Consider the following 27,981-nt stretch of genomic DNA (forward strand, 5'->3'; position numbering starts at 1 on the left):
TCTCTTGTAGTACTCCTAGTTAAACGTAATAAGCTGGGTGGGCCGATCTATTTAAGAATGAAATTGTTAGTATCATTTTGTTTATGATTATTCATGTTAATTGTGAGTATGATGACAGGTGGGAGTTGGAATCCCCAAAAGTGTAACAGAAGTATAAAAGAAATGAAAAGGCGATACTACAGTTGTTAAAGTAATTCAATAACCTGACTACGGAAAATTCTATCCTTATTTAATGTGAAGTAATGCAATCTAAATACTAATCCAAGTCTCCACAGTGTACTTTCTTTTGCGGAGTATAAGTGCAATTTTTTTCATTTTAGAATATTTTACTCTAAATGATAGCAGTGTATTGTTATTTTTAAAAAAATTATTCTCTTTATCTTTTTCTCATCTCTTACTTTATTTCTTTTTCACATAATTTACAAAACAACATAAAATTATGTCCCAAAATAGAAATATTCCACTTAAAATATGAATGACAGTAGAGAAAGTATTTTATTGTTCATGTCTTAATGGTAAGCATGTGTTTATATATACACATTTAAAGTATACTAGTAGTATTTAATTATTTTTATAAAATTTGAAAATAGATACATATTGTAATAAGTATTCAAATTGAGGGAGTATTTCAAGGAAAAATACACCAATACCTGAATTCCTTCTATGATATTTTGGTTCCTTAGATCATTACAATTTACAAATACCTACGTTACATATGTGTTTGGAGTTTGGACACTATTAAATCACCCAAACACTACTCCTATATACTAACACACAAAAGTAACAAATTATAATTATTAATGATTCTTATTTCTTTTTAAAGTAGTGTCAAAAGACAATGAGAATTGGATTCTATATTTTTAATTCTTATTCTCGTCACTTGTTTATGTGACATAATAAATTCAACGATCTCTCTTTTGCCTGAGTTCACTGGCCACAATTGTCAATATGATTGGTATACAAAATATATATTCACATTCTATTGGATTTGGATGTCTCTCAAAATAGCCTAACAAATAGTTGTTGGACCGATAATTTCCCTGATTGGCTCATGAAGATTATAACGTGTGATTGTTCTCCATGTATTTTCATTCAAAATAATAAAAATTAACGTTAAGTAAGATGAACTAAAGCGACCTCTAAAGTTGTACTAGTATTATTGAATTTAGTAGCCATTAATCCAAAGACTGAGGCATTATATCTGGTTACTACCTCCGTCCCCCAAAATTTGCTACACTTTGACCCGACACGGATTTTAAGAAATGTAATGGAAAGTGAGTTGAAAAAGTTGGTGGGACGTGGGTCTTACTTTTAAAGTATTAGTTTTATAATAGAATGTGAGTAGGAATGAGTTAGTGGAATATGAGATCCACTCCCAAAAATAGTAAAAGTGAAATGTATCAAATTTTCAGGGACGGACGAAACGGTAAACTTTTTAGGGACATATTTAATTTGCCCATTAAATTCCAGTTCATAATATATTCGGAAAAATACTAGTCCATACTTAGAAAAAAGAAGAAAAGGTGATGTGATGATGACTCATGTTTTACGGTAGCTATATAGTCTATAGAGGCATGCTGGCTGGGGTCACCACAAGCCTTTCAAGTTTCAACCCAAAAAAAATCAAAAAAATCAAAAAAAGGAAAAACAAGGCCGAGCCGTTCAAGACAGATAAACAACCCCTTTTATCTCTCTCTCTCTCTCTCTCTAGTAGTAACAGCAAGAGAGAGAGGCGCCAATCGTCTTGTCTGGATTCTTATTAGATTAATAGAAGCCGAAGATTGAGGCGATCTGAGCGGAAATGGGGACACTTCAGACATGGAGAAAAGCCTACGGCGCTCTAAAAGACCAGACCAAAGTCGGTCTTGCTCATGTCAACTCCGATTTCAAGGTCTATACCTCTACTCTTTTTTTTAGTAATACGCCCTATAGTGGTGCTTGATTGAGCGAGCGGATTTTGTGCCAAAATTAGTTGGGATCGAGGAAATACCGCAAAATTGTGGTGATCGAATTTGGTTTTTGATTCGTTCTCTGTGTGAGTGATGTGAATCTTAGAGACGTGCGAGGGCTTGTGTGATTACTCAAAAATAGAGTGACGGTGAAGGAGAAATCATATGATTTTGATGATTTATTTATCCATTTGATAATATTTTTCCTTCGTCTCTAAAATTTTCTATTTTTGGTGCCTGCAAAAAAGGATGTTGATGTGGCGATCGTGAAGGCTACAAATCATGTGGAGTGCCCTCCAAAGGAAAGACACCTGAGAAGTGAGTGCTTCAGTTACTCGTGTCATTAGATCCACTAATTTATGCTGTTAACGTTGTTGAGTTTTGATTTAAGGGGATATAACATGGAGTAGATGGGGTTTTCATTTTGGGTTTAGGGCGATTTCTGGAATTTCTCTCTACACATTTTTTTGATTGGTGATTGAATTTACTATTCATTTTTGTCAATTGCTTAAAGACCTAAGACAAGGGGGTGGGATTTCAAGATTTAGGGAAAATTTATACGACTACTCTGTATTGTATGACGCAGAAGCAAAATGTTGATTCACATTTTCTGTTTAGTTTTCTGAGAGGGAACCAAATCCTTTAGATTTAGTGAGGAATGAGTGCCCTTGCAACTATTGTATTAGTGATTGGATGCTTTTTGCAGAAATTTTGGTTGCGACATCAGCAATTCGACCTCGCGCTGATGTTGCGTACTGCATACATGCACTTGCAAGAAGATTGGCAAAGACACATAATTGGACGGTATGGATCCAGGCTATTGCTGCTTCAAATGAATATTGTTTCCCGATAGGAATTTGAGTTAAATGTCAGGAGCATTAAGTTGCATCCTTTTTTGCTGAACCACCCCACCCCAACATATTTGAGAGGATGTGTCTCTTTTATGGGCCTTTATCTGCATTTATTATGTGGTTTAGAACTCAGGGAAAATGTACTAACATTGAAGAAAATGATCACATACTGATAGTCGTGTTAGGAGTTATATATGTCTATGGTAATTTTACTATTCTGCAAATTAGGTTTTGTTCGGATCATAGGTTCTATTATAGTTGCGATGCAGTTTCTTCTATGGATGTTTCGAACAGTTACCACAATCAGCTATAGTGAAATGATCATGTCATATATGCCTTTAGAATCTTTGAATGACTAAAAATGCGCTGAGTCAGGAAACATGGGAAATCTCAGATATCTATAGTGGAAGTGTACCTTGCAAGAATTTTCTGGCATGCATAAGGTTGTTGCATTTACAGTACTTTATATATCAGGAAATGACACAAGTTATTTGCAGAACACTTTTGGACCCCTTTTCCTTTTCATTTCCGTCTATCGAAATACAGTTTGAAAGATATTTTGGCATCTCTATGTCCCTTAGCTGAAACCTATTTTGGAATCTTTGCTTCCCTTAGCAGTTGGGGCGCCCCAACATCCCTCATTGCCAATGAGGGGGATGTTCATGACCTTTTTTTCAAACAAAATAATACATCTTACATAATACTTAATTAATATAGTAACAATCTGGAAATTTCTACTAGTCTGCTGGAACCATTATATGAATCAAAAGAATATCAATTTTTGAATTGCTGACCAATTGCAATACCAGTTTGATCATCAGTCTGTTTCCAGAAACACTGAATATGATAATGTTGTCAAGGTCTTATATGCTTTTGCCTTGCTTTATGCTATTCACTTTGTTTGCCTCTTCTTCCTCTTCCTCTGAACCTTGATATTGGGAGTTTAATAGTCGGTTTCATATATGTAAAATGTATATCTCTTTTTACGTTATTCAGCTTCTATTTATCACAGGTTGCGTTGAAAACACTAATTGTTATTCATAGAACATTGAGAGAAGGTGACCCGACATTCAGGGAGGAACTCTTGAATTTTCATCAGAGAGGCCGTGTCCTCCAATTATCCAACTTTAAGGATGATTCTAGCCCCATTGGTAGGTGACTACTTTTAATATCTGTTATGTGTAGTCTTGTGATATTATCCTGCCCCTTCATATACAGTCTAGGCCCAATTCTTTTGATCGAGTTAAGAAGAGAGTAGAACAAGTAAATGATGATCTTTTCAGAAATGAAATAATGCGTCACTCTCTTCCTCCAGCTTGGGATTGCTCTGCCTGGGTGCGGACTTATGCCCTCTTCTTGGAAGAAAGATTAGAATGCTTTAGGATACTTAAGTATGACATTGAAGCCGAGCGCCTTCCTCGACCTGCACAAGGTGAAGATAAGGTATGATTAATAATAATATTGGTTGATTTCTCTTATATATCTCAGTAAATTAATGGGTTTACTATATTCCCTCCAATGTACCCAAATTTCAATTTGCAGATTCAGTCCTTCCTTTTCAGATTTCAATTTCTGCCAACATTTCCTTGAAATAAAAATGTGAACATCTTTAATTAATAATAAATACTTCTGGCTCACTGTGTTACTTTTCCACTTATTCAATCCTTTCTAAACAACCATTTTAAAGTGCAAACATGTATATATCAAAAACGTGAAAGATACTAGTATAATCTAACATTTTCCCATTTCAACTAATTATGAAAGAGATGGAGTATCAGAAATGCATGTTGAAAACAAAATACAATATCTTGGCTACTTTATATGAATAGATTGTTGATTCATAAGTTCCTCCAGGTTCTATAAGTTTGAAAACCGTGTAACTAACTAAGAAGAATTCACATTAAGCATATTGTTCTAGAGCCCAGTACATGTAAAAGTGAATTTCCATGTCTTGTTGTTGGACCTTTGTTTAAGTCAGTTCATGGTATGCGGTTAGTATTGTTGAGAGACATTTTCTTGCTTGAATAATTTGCTCAGGGCTACAGTAGAACCAGAGACTTGGTTAGTGAAGAACTTCTGGACCAGTTGCCTTCTTTGCAGCAGCTTCTGTACCGTCTTATTGGATGTCGGGTATTTGTCAACTATTTGTTGTGTATCATTCTACTGTTATTAACCATTTTTCTATTCTTGTCATTTTTAAATGTTTTCATTTCTGTCTTTTAGCAGTCCATGGAAATATTTGTAACTAACCTTTATGAATTTTCAGCCTGAGGGAGCAGCTGTGAACAATTACGTAATTCAGTATGCCCTAGCCTTGGTACGCTCTCTCTCTTCTCTCCCTCTCCACCCTACCTCCCTGAAAAATTTGTAGTAAAAGCCCCCTATCCAATGTATGCTAGTCCTCATTGGTAACTATTATTCGTGTGGAATACAAAATTCTTTCGAAGAATTGTTAGAGAACAGAATGGTTAGGGATGTTATTGGGCTGCAAGGTTCAAGTTGATTTAAAGGGGACTGGTTTATTTGGGTCAATCTTTCGAGTTATATGCAAGGCATTTATCATTATTCCTTGGTCCTCTTGTTGAGTGAATGGCATTTTAATGTTGAATTGATGCACTGCATAAGTCACTGGCATGATTATGAGTTTTTGTTATTTCCTTGCTAATATTTGTGACTTTCAGGTGCTTAAAGAAAGCTTTAAAATATATTGTGCCATAAATGATGGGATAATCAACCTTGTTGACAAGGTGAGTGAAATACTGTTCCAAGTGTCCTATCCCATTTAATCAGTTAATGGGTTTTATTGTTGCTTAATGAAAAAACATATACCTTGCATTTCAGTTTTTTGAAATGCCAAGACATGAAGCCATCAAAGCCCTTGATATTTACAAAAGAGCTGGTCAGCAGGTATGCTTTTACGCTGCAAAACTTCTGTATCAGTTATTCTTCTTTGATTGGTATTATTATATATCGAGATTCATTCTGAAATTGTGGGGGATCTGGAGCTTGTTTGTGGTGTCATCATGTCATGCTCATATTGCAGGCCAATAGTCTTTCTGATTTCTACGAAATCTGCAAAGGGCTTGAACTTGCTAGGAATTTCCAATTCCCTGTGTTGAGAGAGGTACGCTGTCTGTAGAGAAAAATATGCTGATTTTGTTGTTAGTTGTTTTGGTAACTTCATAAAAAGTGTTAATGCATATTTCTTCAATTCTTTGTTTTAACAGCCTCCACAATCCTTTTTGGTTACCATGGAAGAGTATATACGTGAAGCACCAAGAATGGTTTCAGTTCCAAATGTAGCCTTGGTTAGTGAACTTTTACTCAAAGCAATCATTATTTGGTAGCATTCGTCTTGCTTTTGGGCATAATGATTTTCTTGTTTGCCAAGGTAGATTGTCATTTAGAACGCCTTATTATTTCAGGAGTACCCAGAAAGGTTGATGCTGACTTACAAGGAAGAGGATGTTCCTTCACCTTCTGAAGAGACGAAAATTCCACATGAGGAACCTGCATTGCAGCCCACTGATGAAGTTGCTAGCTCAACTCCCGAGGCACCAATTCCTCCACCTCTTCCAGCTAAAGCTGACACTGATGATCTACTGGTTAGGAGCTGAAGTACTTGAAAATTTGTACCTGAAATAATATATGGGGGTGAACTCTTACCCTGTGCATTTTCCTTTTCAATCTATTTAGGGATTGAATGCGGATACACAAGATGCAGCTGCGATTGAAGATAGCAATGCTATGGCTCTAGCTATAATCCCTTCTGGTAAGCATTCATGTCCATTCTACTGCATTATAAATCTTATGTTTTGAAGAGCAAAGATGATATCATATCATGATATGCAAATTGCAGGCACTACACCTTTTGACTCTGATACATCTCAAGCTAAAAGTTTTGACCCTTCTGGGTGGGAACTTGCTCTGGTTACTACCCCAAGCACCAACTTATCATCACTTCAACAGAGCCAATTGGTATGTCATGTGTTATTACTTATCATCCCTATATTCATCCTTTCTGATACAACGGACTGTTAGTATATTCTGGTATACCCAAAGTGTGCATCTTGGAGCATCTCCTAACAAGAAGTTTGGCTGCACACGGTCTGTGTCCTCTAAGATGATGCTGAAATGCATGTAGAGTGGCATCAGAAAATAAGCAGTTATGATGTTTGTACTTGCTGGTTTTGTTGGGTCTTTTCATATTTTTCTGGGAATGGGAGCCAGGGGTAGCGGCCTCACCTTGTAAGAGAGTATCACAGTGGGGGATCTGAAGCAACTAGCAAGTCAGTGTTGGTATATGTGATGCATGGAATGAATAGTTTAATTGCGCTGCATACTAATGGCAACAACATTGTGCAAGAAGGGGATCTTTTAGGTTTAAAATGCTGTAATTTTATATTAAGAGTCAAGTAGTGGCTCAGGCTATGAGGACTAAAGTTTGAAATGCTGAAGCAGCTTACTGGCTAGTATATCCATGTGGGTCTGCGAGTTGTTGAAGCGAATCTCTTTTCTCTTTTCTGTATAATCTGTGGATCGAATAAGCGAAGGTTAATGACATCCTTTACCAGGCTTTGTTGAAATATGGGATAGAGGATCATCTTCTGTCACTGTAAAACTTATACTCTGATCTTTTCTTGTTATAAGTGATGGCCATTTCTATCTTTGATTGTATAATCTCATTAGCCAAGTATACTGCCATGCTGAAAGACACTGATGTTATTATTTTGTTGAAATGATGTTTGCTTTATGGACATGTGTAGGGCGGGGGATTGGATTCACTTACCCTCGAAAGTCTGTATGATGAAGGAGCATATAGAGCATCCCAGCAGCCAGTATATGGCGCACCTGCTCCCAACCCCTTTGAAGTCAGTGACCCGTTTGCTGTTTCTAACAATGTTGCGATTCCAACAGTTCCTCCTATGGCTGGTATGGCACAACATCAAATCAATCCGTTCCTTCCATTTCAACCGCAGCAACAGCCCACCCATTTAATGATGACGCCCCAAAATCCTTTCGGTGATACGGGGTTTGGATCTTTTCCGGCTGCGCCTGCTCATGGTCCTGCTCATCCCCCGGCAACCAACCCTTTTGGGAGCACAGGCCTCCTATAAAAAGGTGCATTGTAATTTACTCGGCCTTAGTTGATTTTGGTATATATTGAAGTGAGCGGAAGTTTGTTGCTGCTGATATAAACGGGAGTTGCTTTTTGAGCTCAGGTGATGTATACTCGAGTGTTGTAAAGATATTTTGTGCTTGAAATTGCACTTCTTCATACAATCGTTCATTGGTAATTTGGTCATTATTGAAACACAGATTTTACTTTCTACCATTATGTGTTAGATTGAAGGTTGTATGTCATCAAGATTAAATATTCGAAAATTCTCAATTCCAGGATAATTTATGGATCATTTCCTCCACAAATTAAAAAAGAACTCTAATTTTATCTTATCTTATCTTACTGATCTAAAGTGTCTAAAGTGTCATTTGGTGAAAAGATTTTCATGCCTTTTTTGGAGGGAAAATGGAAAGCTGAGTAACTTTGTGTTTTCTTTCTTTTTTTCATCTTTCTAAAATAAAATTCAAAATTAAACTTAAATGATTGTCCAATACCATAAGAGACAATAGCTTCCTAAACAAGATCGAAATTTCTGTAAATACTATTATAAATTTTATGAAGAATATTACAATAAAACAATAAAGAAAAAATGAATCTTGGAAGGTGAAAGAAAGCACACCACAACCGGGCCGGTTGTAGACGTCACCACGGTTCATGAACCGGCGGTTCCGGTTCAAAAAAATATGGAACCTGAACCGGCCCGCCTAGGGTCAGGCGGTTCCGGTTCCGGTTCCTGTTCAGTCACGGTTCCAAGCCGGTTCAAAACCGGCGGTTTCCAGCCGGTTCCGGGGCGGTTCCGGTTCGGACCGCCGGTTCAATGCCGATTTTTTTTTTTTTTTTTTAAATTTTATTCCGGTATAGTACTAATTGTAGAGTTGTAGGTATAGTTGTAGTCTTGTACTATCGAATAAATAAATAAAACAAGAATGACAATTGACAAATGGAGTAGAAGTCGACATTGGAGTTGGAACAATTGGAATTTTATTGAAACAATCATACAATCATACAAATTTGAACGATATATGAATGTCGATATTACAAATACAAATGTTGAAAATTGAAATTACAAAAGAATCAAAAGACTTAAATAAAAAAAGTTGAAGTAAAAAACAATAAATTATAAATGTAAATAGATAGTATATATATATACTCTTAGTCGGCATGCCTACGCCTGCATGCCTATACCCTAAACCCTGAAAAGCTACTGGAACCGCCAGTTTCCGGCGAACCGCCGGTTACGATTCTTGATTTTTCGCCAACCTGAACCGGCCCGCCTAAACCACCGACTCCTATCCGGTTCCGAACCGCCACTGCGGTTCCGGTTCACGGTTCCGAACCGCCGGTGACGGTTCCGGGCCGGTTCGGTTTGGTGACGTCTAGCCGGTTGTGGTGAAGCAGAGCGGTGGACGTCGAGACGTGCCGGGCGGTGCTCATGGCTGAACTAGAGAGGGGGGCATTGTGTGGCGGTGGCGGCGGGGCGACGGTGAGCACAGTAGCGGGTGAGCGCGCGGCAACGCAGACAGGGGGTCGACGGCGAGAAGAGGGAGAGACTAGAGAAAATGCATATGGGTAGGGATGTTAATGTAGCCCGCAACCCATGGCTGGCCCGAATAGCCCGCAAAATTTATAGGGTTAGGGCTGAAAATTTCTAGCCTGATTAAATTACAACTCAATTATCCTGCACCCAATTAACCCGCAACTCGTTAGGGCCAGACCCGAAAACTCGATTGGGCTGGCCCGAAAACCCGATAAAATTTAAATCGTTCTATCTGTTTGACTCAATTTTATATATTAAATATATAAATTATATATTAAATTTTTATTAACATAATAATAGATATATAAATTAGAAATTTCAAATTCACTAAAAAATATATTTAAATTTCTAAAACATGATTTAAAATTTCTTGATGTTTATGTTTTATTTTGCATAAATACCAAATATTAGTATTTGATCATGTTTATGTTTAAGTTTAAGCATATATCTCAAATTTATCATAATTAAATATTTTACATTTTATAAATATAACTAATTTTCACCATTATTTATTGGATTGATCGCATGTTAATTTTATCGGTAGCAACCCGATTAACCTGCTGGGCTAGCTCGAAAGCCGAGTTTTTAAGGTTAGGGTTGAACTTTTATAACCCGAAAAAATACAATTCGATTAGCCGGCACCCGATTGATCTGAATAGGGTTGGCCCAACGTCCGGTGAGCTGGCCCGATTGAGATTCCTACATGTGGGGGCACCACTTTTACTAGGGTTGGATGAAATACTATTTTATGTAAATCTAGAATTTAGTTTAGCTTTTAGTATATTGGTTAAAGTATATAATCTGGGCTGTGTATAAAAAATGTTAAATGAATTCATTTTTAAATAGGGGTATAATCAATTAGAAGTTTTACTTGAATTGCCGCCGTGTATATCATGTCATATTTTTTAATTTACTTTTAATATGTTGATTTGTATATCAGTTTATATCTTCAAATTTAATAATTTTTTTTGAGTATTATATATTTATAATTAAATTTAATTGTTTACATTTTATATAAATATATTTATATTTAAATTACTAGATAGATAAATATAGTTATAATTGATTTGATTTTGATTTCCTTTATGAAATAAAATATTATTTTATTCATAATTTTGATACCCATTTCAAAATATAAACTTACTCCATCCCAGCTGAAGTGATTGATTTTTTTTATGTTGTTTTGTGAATATGATAATAAAGTTAAATTTGAGAAAGTAAAGTAAGAGAATAAATAATATAGAAGAAAGTCGTATCTATATTATTCTCTTACTTACTTTATTTTCTTTCACTTCTTACTATTTATTACTCCATCCGTTCCACTTTAGGAGTTCCGATTTACTAATTTTTGGGTGTTTCACTTTACACTTTAGGAGTCCTGGTTTGAATATCCATTTAATGCGTCGAAAACTTACTATTCCATGGCAGCTAAATTGGTTATCAAAGCTCATGCTTACGACTTTGAAATCACGTACAAGAAGGGCGCTGATAACGTGGTAGCGGATGCCCTTTCTTGGGTCCATTCATCGGAAATTTTCTGCATGGCCATAACGTCGGTCTCAACTATTTGAAACTCCAACCCTATCAGTAAAAACTTGCGTGACCACCAGTTTCAGAAGTTAAGCCCACGATACTTTGGTCCCTTCAAGGTGATTAATAAGTATGGACCAGTGGCTTATAAGCTTCAGTTACCGGCGGGTTCCAAGATCCATCTGGTTTTCCATATATCACAACTGAAACATAAGATGGGCCCTCTGAAGCAGCTACATGGTACTCTTCCATCTATCGGGAATTCTACCTTCTTGGAGCCGGTGAAGACCCTTGATAGGCACTTGGTAAAGAGGGGCAATCAGCCGTATACTCAGGTCTTAGTCCACTGGGCTAACTCCTTTCCGGAGGATGCTACGTAAGAGTATTTGTTTGACTTGCAGGACCGCTTTTCGCATTTCAAACCTTGAGGACAAGGTTTATTTCGAGAGGAGAGATTTGGTACGTGAAAAATAAGTGTCAAGGTGGATAGCTAAATAAACACGGTGCATGGGTGCATGCAGACATGGCTCAACAGGGGATTAAATCACACATGCCGCACATGATAGAGAATGAGAGTTAGTTAGATTGGTGATAGTTTGTTAGATCTGATTTTGCTCATCTATAAGAGCACAATTTCCCTTTAGTTGTAGAATCATATTATGAGTTAATGCGATATTCTCCCTTTTTCTCTCCTTCATCGTCCACCGACAATTCCTTTTGTGTAGGTGCTATTCAGATTGTTGTTACACTCTCCGGTGACCCCAATACGGCACCGGAGTATTGGTTCTAAAGCTTGAGTCGGCGCTTAGAAAATAAGATCTGAATTTGTTCTTAGGGTTTTAGGTGGGTTTGGGAATTTATATTTTTTTATAGTAATTCAAACATTCAGAAAAACTTTAGAATAAAAAATTGGAAGATCTCAAGTTTGTAACAACACTTTATCTTGATTTTTTTATTTAGGTTTGGAACAAAAAAATACTCCCTCCGTCCACGAAAATTTGTCCCAGTTTTCCATTTTCGTCTGTCCCTCAAAATTTGTCCAATTTCACTTTTACCATTTTTGGTAGTGGACCCCATATTCCACTAACTCATGCTTACTAACATTTTATTATAAAACTAATATATAAAAGTAGGACCCACAATCCACTAACTTTTTCAACTCACTTTCCATTACATTTCTTAAAACCCGTGCCCGGTCAAACCGGGACGAATTTTCGTGGACGGAGGGAGTAAAAGCCATGCCATGGAATTATAAATTAATGGCATCAACGCTGATAAATTTTTACATTTTGATGTTTAATTAGAATGATTGATGCCTGGAGAATAATTCATGTACTAGTGAATGACTCTACGTATATATCAATGAGGAAGACCCAAAAATATGAGATTTAAAAGGAATGAATAAATTTAGATGATTTCATAGGCGGAATATTACTCTTTTATAATTACACCTGTTAGTTGGACATTAGTAAAGATATATAATGAAACTAGTTAGCCATTACACAAATGTGTACAATCAAGCGCATAACATAGATCTCGATCTATGTTTAAAAGTCCTAATCGCTTACAAATCAACACGGTTTAGTAGCATACTTGTCAAAGTAGATAATTTAAGCTAGAGAATAACATCAACAGTCTCAAACGTTGTTAACTGCTTCCATTGAATTCTACGAGATACAATACTCAGGGCCGCATTGTGAACTTGCAACACATCATAGAGAAATTCAAGGACAAGAAACTTTACAAGAATCAAATATGGATAAAACGAGAAACTGCCTTTATAAGAGTTTGGCAGAAAAATAATCATAGATGAATTATTTGAACTTTTTATAGATGCTACACCAGATGGAACTAAAGGTCAATTATATCACAATATCGCACAAAAATATAACACAAAGATATGGAAACAAATCATTGTACATAAGCATCCATCATATGTATACACTATAAGTTAACAATCACCTACAAGCTCATCCAACAGAGTATAAAAGTGAAGGTTAAACAAGATGTTGTAGTTAGCAGCTAGCATATAGCTCAAAAACCTATTAAGCCACCTATCAATCCTTAGTCCTCATCCATTAACAGCCAGCTATATAGCTCAAAAACCCACTAAGACACCTAAATAGCTCAAAAACCTATTAAACCAACTATCAATCCATAGTCATCATCCATTAACAGCCAACTAAATAGCTCAAAAACCTACTAAAAATACCTATCAACCCAAGCGACGACGTTTGTTCCCAACTAGACAAGGAACATACTCGCCGCCAGCGGCCTTGACAACACTCAAGGCCTCGCCGCCCTCGCCCTCTTTTTCTCTGGCAAGCCTCGACGACACTCTCGCCCTCGCCTTGGCCTTGAACACGAACTCGAACACCCTCGCCCTCTCCCTCTCCAACAGCCTCGACGACACCCTCGACCTCGCCCTCTCCTCGACCGCGAACACGAACTGGAACTGGAACTGGAACGCCCTCTCCAGTACCCTTGACGACATCCTCGGCCTAGATCACAAACTCGAAATCGAACTCATTGCCCGCAGCCTCGTCCTGGACAAACCAGTTTCCATATTCTGGTAGCACATCCTCGGACTCGGGCTCGGGCTCGCTGTCGTCGGAATTCGAAGGACCCTCATTTGGATCAAGATCAATAACATCTTGCTCTACAGGTTCAACCACAGCTGGATCAAACTCTTCAACTACCAATTCATTATCTAAAATGAGAGGGGGAAGGTCGCCCACACCACCAAGGACAAGGAGTTCAAAAAGCTCAAAAGCCATGAAAAGTCAGCAATCGGATCTCCTATTGGATCCATAGTGGGGTAGAAGGGTTTATGGATTTGGGTTTTGAATTGAATGACGAAGTATGGTACGTGAAGAATAAGCTCGAGATGGATAGCTAAATAAACACGGTGCATGGATGCATGTAGACGTGACTCAACCGGGATTAAATCACACATGGCGCGCATGATAGAGAATGAAAGTTAGTTAGATTGGTGATAGTTTGTTAGATCTGCTTTTGCTCATCTACAAGAGCACAATATCCCTTCAGTTGTAGAATCATATTATGAATTAATGCAACATTCTCCCTTTTCCTCTCCTTCATCGTCCACCAGCAATTCCTTTTGTGTAGGTGCTATTCCAGTTGCCGTTCCACTCTCTGGTAACCCCAAAACCGCACCAGAGTATTTGGTTCTCTGGCCAAAATTTTTTGAAATTGCCGGTTTCCGGCCAAAACCACTGGTTTCCGACCAAAACCACCGGTTCTGGGCCGGTTTGGCGGTTCATTTCAATTTTTTGTTTTTTTTTGCCTTATGAAATCTATGAAATCATTCTTGATTTTCTCATTTATAGAGACATCCTTGAATGTTTTACGTTTCACTTTCAATGTGGGACAAAATATGTTGAAGTATTTTCTTTTATAACTATATGTTTAGATCATTTATTCATCTTTTTCCAATGTGGGATACAAAACTTTCTTTTGTCTTCTACTTTTCTTCATTTTTTTATAATAAACATAAACAATATTATTATTTGAATATATTCTTGATAGATAAAAATAAACAATTATTGAGAAGGGGTCATATTCTAATGCTTATAGCACCCTAATCCAAAATCAAGACCAAATCTCATCCTTAGATTTTAAAATGAGTGGATGAGATTAAATCTTACGAATCTCAATAAATTGTAGACAAAATATCAACAAAAGGGTAATGTCGTCATTATGTTATCATATGATAATTTTCGTGAATGTTTTTTTATATCAACATAATGTATTACAAATATCAACAATATGACATAAGAATATCAACACTAGTACAAGAAAATATCAACACATATTTATTGAGATTTTTACATGGTTTTATTGAGATTTTTACCTGGTTTTATTGAGATTTTTTGATGTATTTGTTAATAAAAATCTGGTTATCAACATTTACGAAAACTAAAATAAAAAATATCAAATTTCATTATCCGAACGTCGTCGGAACATATGCAATTGAGATCTCGTTGGAATCCTTATAAAATTATCTTTAATTTGATATATTTTTTGTGAAAAAAATAATTTAAATTGAGAGAGTTACGTAAATTTAAAGTTTTAAGATGATTTTAATGAGAGGAAATTGCCATTAATACCCTCTAATTTTATTTATTATTTTTCTTAATTAAAAATATAATTCATGTGGCATTATTTCAACCACTAGATCTTCTAATCTAATGGTCAAGATTTAGTCTTAGTTTGAGATTGTTAATTAGTTAGCAATTTAATCCCCTATTGAGAAATATGATTTGTATATAGAAAAATATTTATTTGTATAATAGTTATTGTTAGGTTTAACAATTTGTATAATAATTATTTTTTTAATGTGTATAATAGTATTTATTTGTTAACATATATATATAAATTTATAAACATAAGCAAATTGATAATGATAAAGAACTATTGAATAATAGTTCATGTAATAATATTTGTTGTTAAATTATAATAATAGAAGATAGAGTACTAATATAGACAAAGAATGATGGGAGATCTATAATATATTTATAAATAATGACTTTTATCCCACATTAAAGAAAAGCGTAACACATCCAAGAATGTGTAACGATAAAAGAGAATAATCCAATACACTCTCTTCCAATATAAATGCTCAAGTCCAACATTAAGTATTGATATTTTAAAAATCAAAAGGTTTAACCATAAAAAAGAATAATCCAATACACTCTCTTTCAATATAATTGCCCTTTGAGGTGCCACCATCATGGTTCAGTGTTTGAAGAGAATATGCAATGATAAAATTACACAAATTAAAGAAGTTGGGATATAGTACTATTTAGGCTGCGTTTGGTAGCTATGTTTCACCAAGATAAGAGATTAATTTGGGTTTATTTGTGTGTTTGGTAGTTATGTTACCAAACATAGTAGCCCGTGTTTTGTATCCGGCTCGCACAAAATCCAACTAAAATCCTATGTTTTAATCATATTTATAACCACCCAACATCCTATGTTACTTATCATGGAATCCTAGTTAATTTTAGAAAAATACATGTTTACCCATAACTTAAAAATTTTCAAATCCTAATCAAAACATAAACGCCTCAATCACTTCACAAAAATTGCGAAAAGAAGTTCTTCCACAATTCTCTCATTCTGCCTCCCTCCATTTCTTCCGGAGACTCCATTTCTTCCGGCGAATCCATTTCTGAATCAAGCTCAACAGAGACTGAAATCTCTCCCCTGCGTCGCCAAGTTCCCCACCACACTTTGTATCCTCCCCCCCTATACTCCTCAGTCTATCATACCTCATCCTTAATCAATGCTTTCGGAAAACTTGATAAAAATATGCACATACAAAAAATTGTCCAAAATAATCAAAGCTTAGACAATGCTTATGCTTTGATTATTGTCCAAAAAAATCAAGATTCTGGATTGGCATGTGTCAATACAAAATTAACAATATATGGAGTCAAATTGCTATCCAAAGATCAGCAAAAATTTCGATGGGGAAGGAAGTGCATATGGAGCAGTAGAAGTATTATGCAAAACAAAACATTTCATAGATGATGAAAACGAAATGACAATATCCAAAGTGCTAAAACAGAGAGAGGCTGCGGCTGTTAATTTTATAGAGAATATTAGGGCAACATAAGGATAATTTAGTAAATAAATTAAATTATGAGGATAATTTTGGTAATTATAATTTTAATTCTTATTTGTCATTTGTTGCAACAAACACTTGAATAAGATAACTCATAATTTTCTTAATCTACCAAACACCCAAATATATTTTTTAACTAATTGAAACTATGATAACTATCATGAATTGTATTATGTTTAGTCAAAACATGACATAGCTACCAAACGGTCCCTTAATAAAATAGCTAAAGATTTAAAGGTTGTGATTGTGATATGTGATTAATAAACTAGCTAAAGATTGAGGTATAATTGTAGCTTTTCAAAGATTAAAAAAAAATCAATAAATCTAACAAATGTGATTATAAGTTTAACTGTTTAAGTTCTGTAGTTATACCAAGGCCCTCTACCTCCATACCTGACTCCAGAGCTGATCCGAGCCTAATAACAGCAGGGCCCAAGAAGGAATTGCCAGGCTCGAGATTCGAAGATGTCTTTGAATTAAAGAGGTGGGCCGAGAATTGAGTTGGGCTAAGAACGTGTTTATCCGATTTATCAAATGGAATGTTCAAATAGTTTATATTCGTCATTGCCTAATTCTCTCTTTTTAATCCAAATAAATCACTGAACCAATTTCTCTCTCCCTCTCTCACTCGTATAAAGTTTCAATTTTGCTATACTAATTCGGATAATGGACAACTAAAGTTGTTTGCAATCAATTCACATTTCTTATGATGGTGTTGTCCGAACTCCATGACTAGTAAACCTATCCACACATGTCACATGTGGATATGGTATTTACAACTTTTTCTGCCATGCAATATTAATTCTACTCATCAAGTAATTTAAATACTATTATATATATCGTATTACTATTAAGTGAATATAATAGTATTTAAATTACTTGAACGTATCCAAAAAATCGTAAGCCCTTCAAATCATGTCCCACCACTCTTGTGTAAAATGTACATTTCCTCCATTAGGTTCATATATAATCAGAAGTTAGCTTTAATCGCAATCAAATTTGAAATAACTCACTACGTGAATAATTTTACAGTTAATGAAATGATAGTGATCTCATAAGCTTGCTTTAAATTTATCCCATCCTCATTGCTCGTAGGTGGTTTTTTTTTAAAAGATTTGTGCTATTTTTATGAAAGTTAAAGTTCACACCATTTTATAATTTTTTCCATAGATTCAAGCCAATTTTTAAGTATTTTTTTAAATTTTATGCCATTTTTATAAACGATGCTAAGATTCGACCACAAATTACAATTTACACTATAATATAATTTACATATATACTCCAATTATACAGCTACTGCACCTTCAAAAGCTTCATCATCTCTATCTTGCCAAATCAGGACCAACGATTTCCCTTTATCTTTTTTTCCATTCAATTATAATTGCCAATGAGGCTGATTTTTACCTATCCCCATTAAATGAATACGAATCGGTGTTGGTCTCACTTCAACATTTTGCAATTAATAATAGCTGTAATTTGTTTTATATCCTTTCAAATAAATACTGTGTATGATTGAGACCAAGAATACTGAAATTTTACTAAATACCACTTTGAATAATTTTTTTCATCTCCTCTATTGAAGCGCAATTAATATCCAAAATACGTCTCCAATTTACTTGGTATATCTTATTTTTCTTATCCCTTGTTTTGACGTATTTTTCTCGCTAATCCTAATTAAGTACCAACAGAGATTGGGTTACAGTACAAATGTCACTTTCTAACATGTTGCATAACATCATTAAAAAATTTTTAAAAAATTATTTAACTATGTTGTATGGTTAGATCTTTATGAATCCCAAGGTACAAAAGGTAAAAAGAAAACGTATATAAAAATCACCAATCAGTAAAAGCAAAGAATAATGTGAACTAGAACAGCCAAAAAATAAGGAAAAGGGGAACTGTAGCACTCACAACTGTGATTATTGGCCAAACCAAAATATTTAAAATATAAATTTAAAAAAGAGGGTTGGACAGGTATGATGAGCTCCAACACCTATCATCCTTTAATGGGGCCCACACACTCGTTTGGTGGGGGCCCATTAACTCAATTTCCACATAGGTAGGGGCCCATTGGAGCCGGGCAAGGATTTTGGCAAAGTTAAAGCTGTTTTTGGATCCAAAGTTGACAACGCCACCCCTCTCTCTTTCTCCAACCTTAATTATTAATTTAGTTGCCAATATATATTAATAGTTGCAATAATCAATTGATAAAATGCAACATTTTACAATAGGCCTGAATAGTGGAAGAGAGCGGCTACCAGCAACAAAAAAGTTAAGACAAAAATGTTTTAAAACCTGAATAGTGGAAGAGAGCGGCTACCAGCAACAAAAAAGTTAAGACAAAAATGTTTTAAAACGTTAGACCCCTACAAAAATCTACCTTGAAATTCCAACCTTCAAATTTAAAATTGCCTACCGCTCTACTGAGCCCCATTTTGTAATTTAATCGAAATTATGTCAATAGACAAATAATTATCTGGCAAAGCAACCAAATAGAAGCTTCCAGATACTTTGCTAAAAAACGCTTGAACGAGCAAAAATAGCATATATCAAAACAAATTATCAGATAAGGTAATAAAAAGGGATCATGTTCCTAAAAGACTCTTGCAATTTAGACATACGCGATATGATACTTATATACATAAACAAATACAAAATACCTGTAAAAATGAAATAAAAATGAGAATGGCGTGCTTCTGTTACCACGATTTCTTTCCAAATTACATTTTATTCACAAGTAATAAAAAAAAATGTGAAGGCTCCGCTGCTTTACCAACATTCTTTAATCCGTCAAAAAAAATTAAAAAAAGAAGAATTCTTTAATCCGTTGCTTAATGCTTTTGCTTCTTTTCTAAAGCTGCAAGTCTTCTTTGGCTGTCGCATTGTTCAAACCGCCCATTTTCTGAATCCCATTTTAGCCCAAATTAGTCCACCACTCCTCTCTCTCTAATCTCTATCCATCTCTAGAATCTTTTATTCTGCTATCCCTCATTCCTTTTCTTAATTCTTGTTAAACATTTAAATTAGCTGTAAATAAGAACATGGCTGCAAACAGATTTGCGACGATGTTGCACAGAAACACCAACAAAATCACACTGATTCTCATCTACGCAGTGCTGGAATGGATTCTGATCTTCCTCCTCCTCTTGAACTCCCTCTTCTCCTACATGATCGTCAAATTCGCGGAGTTTTTCGGCCTCAAGCCGCCGTGCTTGTGGTGCACGAGGATCGATCATGTTCTCGATCCCGCGAAAGGGGGTAGGAACATGCACCGGGATCTTCTCTGCGAAGCCCACTGCAAGGAGATTTCGAGGCTGGGTTACTGTTCGAATCATCGGAAGCTGGTGGAATCCGAGGCTATGTGTGAGGATTGCTTGTCCTCGCGCCCCGGGGTTGAGGGATCGGCGAGGAATTTGGGGGTGTTTCCATGGGTGAAAGGGTTTGGGGTAATGCAGAGAGGTGTGGAAACGATAGGTGAGAATTGTGGGGTGAGTTTGAACTGTGCCTGTTGTGGTGTGTGTTTGGATGATGGTGGTGAATATTCTTCTTATGTTCTGCTCAAGACTTCGTCTTTGGATGATTTGGAGAGTGCCCAGAAAGAGAATTTGATTATTGATGATGATCGAGTTCGAGAAGTGTTTGATGATTCTACTGAGAAGATTCTGGATTCTGCTGCTGATTTTGGTGGCGTTGAGAAGGTTGAGAATATTGGGGATTCGGAAGCAAATGAAGATGTTGACAAAGAGGCTGGATGTATTTCTGAGAATTTTGGTGAGGCAAATTTTTTGGAAATTGGAGAGGATGTGGTGTTGGAGGTGGAGAAAGAAAAGGAAACTGTGGAGGAAGAGAAATCGATTGCAATTATGAAGGATAAGTCTGTGCAGGTGTGTGTTGAAGAAGATGAGATTCCACCTCAGCATCTGGAGTTTTTCCTGGATTACAGTGGTCACACATTGGTTCCGATTGAATTGGTCGATTCAATGACGGATGAGAATCAGGGTGAGGAGGATGATAGGAATGGAGGCGATGATGAAAGCAAGGATCAAGCATGGGTTGATGAGAGAGAGCCATTGGTTTTGGGGGGCGAGAGCAGACAGGAGAAGAAGGCTGATGCATTTCTTGATGTTGATATCAATGAGGAACCTACATACACGATGCTTGAGGTCATGGAAATGGAAGAGGATGAAAACTCTCTTGTGTTTCATGCGAAAGACTCTCATTTTGAGACAACGTTTCCGCTAGCACGGTGGCCTTCTGTGGAGGTGAATGATGATCAAGAAATGGCTGGAGTACCGGTTGAGGAACAATCAGATGATCGTGCAGGTATATAGCATTTTCTTTGTTCTGTTTCTGTGATTGCCTTGCTTAGGTTGTGTGATATCTTAAATGTTTGAAGTGAGTGTTTGAACTTTGAATAGAGAATTGAGACAATGCTGTTTTGTTTAGATAATAATGTAGCATGTGAGGAGGCTGCTCAGGAAAACAATGAAAATGAAGCAGATGTCTCCATTGGAACTGAAATTCCTGACTTGGATATAGCAGATGAGATGATACAAATTCAAGATTCTGTTCATTCGGTTGAAAGCAGTCGAGAAGATTCTTCGACGAGCTGTGCTGATCTTTATGCACTATATGATGATCATGGTAATTTTGGAATCTTGATTGTATGAGTTATGCTCTAGTTACTTGGATATGTTTCTTGAATTGACCTTGAAATTTTTGTTCTGTAAGGCCCTAGGCAAGCTGTGGAGCAGATTGTGGAGCCAGAATCGTTATCCTTTGAGGGTAGGGAGCATGTGAAGGAGAATGAGCCTTTGCTTCAGTCAGAGGTGAATGAGACTGAGGAGGAAGAGGATAAGTTTCCTGATACGCCGACGTCTGTGGATAGCCTCAACCAGTTGCACAAGAAGTTTTCACAGCTCGAGAAGAGGGATTCAGGGACTGAAGAGTCATTGGATGGGAGTGTGACGAGTGAGTTGGAAGGCGGTGATGGTGTTGTCACTGTTGAGGGGTTGAAGGCAGCGCTGAGATCAGAACGTAAGGCATTGCAATCATTGTATGCTGAGTTGGAAGAGGAGCGGAGTGCCTCTGCTGTGGCAGCCAATCAGACAATGGCGATGATAAACAGACTGCAGGAAGAGAAGGCAGCGATGCAGATGGAGGCGCTTCAGTATCAGAGGATGATGGAGGAGCAGTCGGAATATGATCAAGAAGCTCTGCAGCTCATGAATGAACTTATGGTGAAGAGAGAGAGGGAGAAGAAGGAGGTGGAGAAGGAGTTGGAAGAGTATAGGAAGAAGCTATTCGAGTATGAGACGAGGGAGAGGGTGAGGATGTTGAGGAAGAGCAAAGACGGGAGCACGAGGAGTGGATTCTCATCGGCTTCTTGTAGCAACGCTGAGGATAGCGATGGATTGTCCATTGATCTGAATCAAGATGCCAAGGAAGAAGAGGGCTCTTACACCCATAAAGAAAAATACGAAAACCAGAGCACGCCTATCGATGCAGTCGTCAACTTGGAGCAATCTTTAGCCGATTTTGAGGATGAGAGGATGTCCATACTCGAGCAGCTCAAGGTCCTAGAAGAGAAGCTCTTGACATTGGATGATGAGGATGATGAGGACATGGAGCAACATTTTGGGGAGGAAAATGGCCATCATCATCTCAATGGTGAAACAAATGGACATGCAAATGGCTTTGCTAAAGAAACAACAAACGGGAAGCCTCATCATCAACACAGAAGAATCGCGGGCCACAAGGGAAAATCGCTGCTCCCCCTCTTCGATGCAATCTGCGATGAAAACGGAGACGCCATGCTGAATGGAAACGGAGTGCATGATTCCTCTCACGATGAATCAGAGTTCGAAATGGAGAACAAGAAGCTTGCCATGGAAGAGGAGGTCGACCATCTCTACGAGAGACTACAAGCCCTCGAGGCAGATAGGGAGTTTCTCAAGCACTGCATGAGCTCTATGAAGAAAGGCGACAAGGGTATGGATCTCCTCCAAGAAATCCTGCAGCATCTGCGCGACCTCCGCAACGTGGAGCTTCGAGCTAGAAGCATGGGCGACGGCGCTATAGTAGTATGAAACAAGACATCACTAAGCATCCATCCATCTCCACAAAACATTCTTGGTAAATTTTTACTCCCATATAATTTACATTGTCTATTAGCATATAAAGATCATATTTTTCTTACACCCTTTTCCTCACTGTCAAAGGTAAATCCAAAGCTACAAGCGTTTGATGCAAGAGGAACAGCTAATGTGGAGAGGGAATTGAAGCTCTTGTTTTTTTGGGTAAAATTTGCAGACAAGGATTTGAAATCTGCTGGAGTTTTGATCCCCTTTGTTTCCTTTGTCATTTTGTCATAATAGACCCAATTTTATTGTGGGTATACAAGAGTCCATCTACACACCCCTTTGTGGGAAAAGGGTGTGATGAATGTATGTGTGTGTAGTCTAGTGAGCACAAATAGCTGTCACTTTTGTATGTGTTTGTGAGTTGACATTTCATTAGGCATTTAGGAGTAGCTTAGTTTCATTTTTCATTTTTCATTTTTTGAAGAGAGAGAGAGAGAGGCAAAGATGGGAAAGAGGGGTAAGTAACTTCCTATTTCCAAGTCTCATTATATTTGCATCATTCTAAATTAATCAGAGTTTGTTTATTTATTTGGAAGGTCTAGTTGTAAAATACTTGTACCCATCTGTAAGTATATAAACAAATGAGTGTGTTTGTCTACTGTTTCTTTTTAGTTACAGATTTTTATTGTCTGTTTGCTGTCAAGTTCAGATGGATAGTGATATTTTTGTTATTAGTAAAATCAAATGAATATTGTTAGCAAAAGGTTGCTTTCGCAAAGAATTGTGCTTTAAGCATAAACAAACTTTATTGGTGGGACTATACTTTGAAAAGATAGTACTCCAAAATTTACTACATTTGCATAATGGAATAGTTAACAAATTACAGCTAATAAAAGCCGGCTTTGGGATGATTACATGCGACTGCCAATGACAGTGTTATGCACGTTATATACATAATCAAGAATCTTGGTTGGTAAATATTAAAATAATTCGTTGCACAAAAAGAATTACTAGAATAATTAATTTTGGAGCGTATTATAAGCAAACCAACTTGAAATTGACATTGTTAAAGTCCTGAAGATCTTATATTCACAATGTATTTTGGAATAGAAAATTCATAAAACTGTTTTCTGGGACCAGAATATTTAAGTAACAGACGAATTAAATTGTTTTTTAATATTAGTATTTAAAATCTGGTGTCTCGTCAAATCATAAATATTGGCATATGTACATTAATTGATATGAGTACTTTGTGAAATGAGCACGAAAAAATGAGGATGGAAATTGGTCAAATGGTTCAATGAAAGTTGATTTGTATATTTTGAAGTCATTATTCCTTCAAATTAGACCTGTGCAATACTATATATTGGGGTAACTAGTCCAATTTATTACTACTATTTGCTAATTATTGGATAATCTAATTAAGTGCAATAGAGAAGCCAGCCATGCAATGAAAAGTATAGGAGTATGAAATTGAAGTGCACATGGGCAGCTATGCAACATAGGAGATTAATTTAAATTAACCGAGATGTGCTTATAACACTAAACCATGTTTTTCTCATGATTATCGAATATTCTTGAAATCTGTTGCTGTTCCTGACAATAATCATGAACGCAACTTACGATGCTATTTATTTACTTAAACTAAAATACCCATATAAACCCATCTCTCGTTAAGAAATTAACTCCAAAAATATTCTCATGAGATTGTCGAACAAACAAGTAACAACAATATCGTAAACATATTACTGACATTGCAACTTAGCAATCTAGGGTTAGATTCAATCTTATTTTTTTATTTAAAATTCGTACTGTTATCAGCTTATAAATGTCTTGGTGTATTTTGCAAGATTAACAACTCCAATGAAGTTATTTCTTTTCCTTGGAATATTCTGAGTAATGTGGTCTAGTATATGGCTCCAATTTTGAAGCATTTGTAAATATGACACAAAACTTTTAAAAAACACACAAAAAGACACGTTTCTAAAAATAACCCAAACTTTAATAAATACTAGGGCTGGGAAAAAATACCGAAATACCGAAATACCGGCCTTATCGTATCGAAAAAATATCGAAAATACCGAATTTTCGGTATACCGTGACTTTCGGTACGGTATGATACCTTACCGGAATCTTCCGGTAAGGTAACAGTATGAATTTTCAAATACCGCGGTATACCGTTGCATACCGAAATTCGGTATATACCGTAAATTAAGGTATATACCGTAAACTAAGGTATATACCACAAAAATATAAACACAATTATATATAAAATATATTTTATATATTTTTAAATTGTAAAATCTATTGTGAAATATAAATATAATTATGAATAAATTATATTTAATTTATTTTTAAAATTATAAAATATAAATAATATTCTAAATACTCTAATTTTCTATTTTAATTGATGTTGAAAGTCAGGTATACCGCAAAAGTAAAGTATACCGAACTTCGGTACGGTATACCGAAAATGAGGTATGGTATCGGTATGGAAATTCGCCATACCGAAAATAAGGTATACCGAAGTTCGGTATACCGAAAACTTTGGTAAGGTAAAGGTATGACTTTTTCGCATACCGTATTTACGGTAAGGTATATGGTATGGTGGTTTCGGTAAGGTATACCTTACCTACCCACCCCTAATAAATACTACAAACAATGTCTTGAATTTTCATGAAAATGGGGAAAATGGCATGAAATTTAAAAATTAAAATGAGGACTGAAAATTTGGACCACGTGTATCCCATCCAAGTTCATACTAGTTTTTATGAATTTGATCACATCTAAAGTATACGTAGACCGTAGTTGCAATTATAATATGATCCAACAGAGAGAATATACGCTTTATAAGTAGATCAATGAGGTTTGATAGAGAACAATTTATTTTCTACTCACAATTTTCAAACAATTTCATATATTTTGTTTTGTACTAGTAGTATTTTCTAAGTTCGAACTATTTTTTACAACTTTCATCAAAATTCATGCAGTTATTTTTAAATCGTTTAAAGTTATGATCAGTTTGATGATTGTTATCAAAGTTTAGGCCATTTTTTAATATATTTTATACTCCCTCCGTACATCCGCGAATAGGAGTTCCCTTTTCCATTTTAGTCCGTCCACAAATAAGAGTCTTGATTCACATTTACCATAAATTGTAATAGGGTCTCACATTCCACTAACTCATTCCATTCACATTTCATTTAAAACTAATATGTACAAGTGAGACTCATATTCCACTAACTATTTTCAATTCACTTTTCTTAACATTTCTTAAAATCCGTGTCACCAAGAAATGAGACTCTTAATGGCGGACGGAGAGAGTAATATTATTACTTTTACAAATGACCTCAAACGAACTACCAAGAGCATCTCCAAGGGGAGAAGATATATAAAAAAGGTATATTATGCATTTACCTTCTTAAAAAGTGAAATAAACCTTTCTAAAAAGTAACACACTCCAAAGGAAAAAAGTATATAGAAAGGTAAACTATTTTTTAAAAATAAAATAATAGTACAAAGTGCATTAATAAATATAAAGTGTAATACCTTATCAAATACCTATCCCCTTGGAGAAGAGTTTTTCATGAAAAGAAGGTAAATATGGTGGTCATAAGATTTTACCTCTCCATTGATGGAGAGGTAAAAATACCTCTTCAAAATGGAAAAATGCATAATACCTTCTCATATACCTCTCCCATTGGAGAATGATTTTTCATGAAAAAAAGATAAATATAATAGTTATATTAGTTTACCTCTCCATTTACCTTTCTCCTTAGAGATGCTCTAAGAAGTATTAACGGTTAACTCATTATTATCATGAAAATTCTATAAGCATATTTGTTAGTTAGGATTCTGCCTAAAAAGTAATTTGATTTACTGAATTTATAGTTTAAGTGGTTGTTTTATTTTTAATAAGACATGAAGTAATTAATTAAAATCGTGAAAATAAGAAAAGTAGTGCAACTTTACATGATTATGATTTATCGGACTTTTCTTAGGTATTCTTTTTCTCAAATCAAGAAAAGGAGTAGTACTTAAAAATGAACACTATAATTATAATAATAATACTTTTATTATTATAGTTTATTAATAAGTGTACTACTTATTTTATGTTATTAATACTTTGTTGAGATAATTATAATATTATTATTTAGGTTATGAATCATATTAAAAATATTTATAATTGCAATTATTTTATTATAAATATAAATTAATAACTAATTAAGAAAGTCTTAATGTAATTATAAAAAATATGAATTATATTCAATAATAATAATAATAATAAGTAAATGAAATTGCGACCTGAATGGAGAAGAAATATACGTATACATTATTAAAGACTGGAGAGATATATACATGCTAGACCAGTTACCTAAATGAAGACGAAATAACGAGCCCCTTTTAAATAATTTGAAATCGCCAACAATCGTATTTCAAATGAAAGATATGAAGTGAAACAACGTTGTTTCACAATCATTTTATCAGTGGCATCATAATTTTTGTAACTGCCCACGCTGGACGACTATTTGCCGTAAATTTTGAATACGATTTGGAGTTGGTTGGGGGAAAACACATTTCTTAAAATTTGTTATTTTTGGCACTAATTTTAAATTGTATGGTAATGTAAAATTTGGTGCAAACTTTATGATTTTAAGAACTAATATCTCTCATGATGATAATAATTATAATTATAATAATAATAATAATAATAATAATAATAATTTTGTTTATTATTATTATTATTATTATATTAATGTTGTTGTTGTTGTTGATATGTTATCAATTACTTCAATCTCAATTTATTATTTTACATGGATTTGATTGAATTGTGATGCCAATATATCCGCCATCAAGTATAACATCTCATTTATTTGATACATTATGTTCTCAGCAAATTTGAGTTTTGTTTCAGAATCCTCAACGCTGGAAAAGTATTACTACTAATTTATAAAGAAATTTATTATAATTATTAAATTCAACTGTAATAGTAATAAAAATAAGTTACGATTATTAGGTTCTTGATTATTAACTTATTATGCAAATCTTAATGTAATTTTCAAAATATTGATTATATTATTAATTAAAAATTGTTTACTTTAATTAATTTTAAATAAATTAATATATTACATATTTATCTTTTAATAATATATCAGAAAATTTCAAACTTTCAAATTAAAGATAAAGATGACAGATTTAAGAAAAGGGTTACTTTGGAACCCAGATATTGCATTTATTTGTGGAACACACCGTTTAGGT

The 27,981-nt window shown here is 35.2% G+C and overlaps 2 protein-coding genes across 2 annotated transcripts; both read left to right on the top strand.

Annotated features, from left to right (window-relative positions):
• The first annotated feature begins 1,615 nt into the window (after nucleotides 1-1,615).
• LOC125214061 (putative clathrin assembly protein At2g01600) lies at nucleotides 1,616-8,132 on the top strand. Its single transcript, XM_048114931.2, has 15 exons — nucleotides 1,616-1,891; nucleotides 2,198-2,267; nucleotides 2,656-2,753; nucleotides 3,813-3,951; nucleotides 4,116-4,243; nucleotides 4,838-4,930; nucleotides 5,067-5,117; nucleotides 5,482-5,547; nucleotides 5,642-5,707; nucleotides 5,844-5,924; nucleotides 6,028-6,108; nucleotides 6,226-6,405; nucleotides 6,497-6,572; nucleotides 6,660-6,778; nucleotides 7,567-8,132. The coding sequence occupies exons 1-15, from the start codon at nucleotides 1,802-1,804 to the stop codon at nucleotides 7,915-7,917; spliced, it is 1,689 nt and encodes a 562-aa protein (XP_047970888.1). The 5' UTR covers nucleotides 1,616-1,801; the 3' UTR covers nucleotides 7,918-8,132.
• An 11,352-nt stretch (nucleotides 8,133-19,484) lies between these two features.
• On the top strand, nucleotides 19,485-23,380 carry LOC148931050 (myosin-binding protein 2-like). Its single transcript, XM_089068502.1, has 4 exons — nucleotides 19,485-20,962; nucleotides 21,086-21,283; nucleotides 21,371-22,774; nucleotides 22,861-23,380. The coding sequence occupies exons 1-3, from the start codon at nucleotides 19,681-19,683 to the stop codon at nucleotides 22,726-22,728; spliced, it is 2,838 nt and encodes a 945-aa protein (XP_088924628.1). The 5' UTR covers nucleotides 19,485-19,680; the 3' UTR covers nucleotides 22,729-22,774; nucleotides 22,861-23,380.
• Nucleotides 23,381-27,981: the final 4,601 nt, after the last annotated feature.

This window comes from Salvia hispanica, chromosome 3 (assembly GCF_029641045.1).
Source record: "Salvia hispanica isolate PSC_SH4W2 chromosome 3, Shi_PSC_v1, whole genome shotgun sequence".
Classification (NCBI taxonomy): domain Eukaryota; kingdom Viridiplantae; phylum Streptophyta; class Magnoliopsida; order Lamiales; family Lamiaceae; genus Salvia; species Salvia hispanica.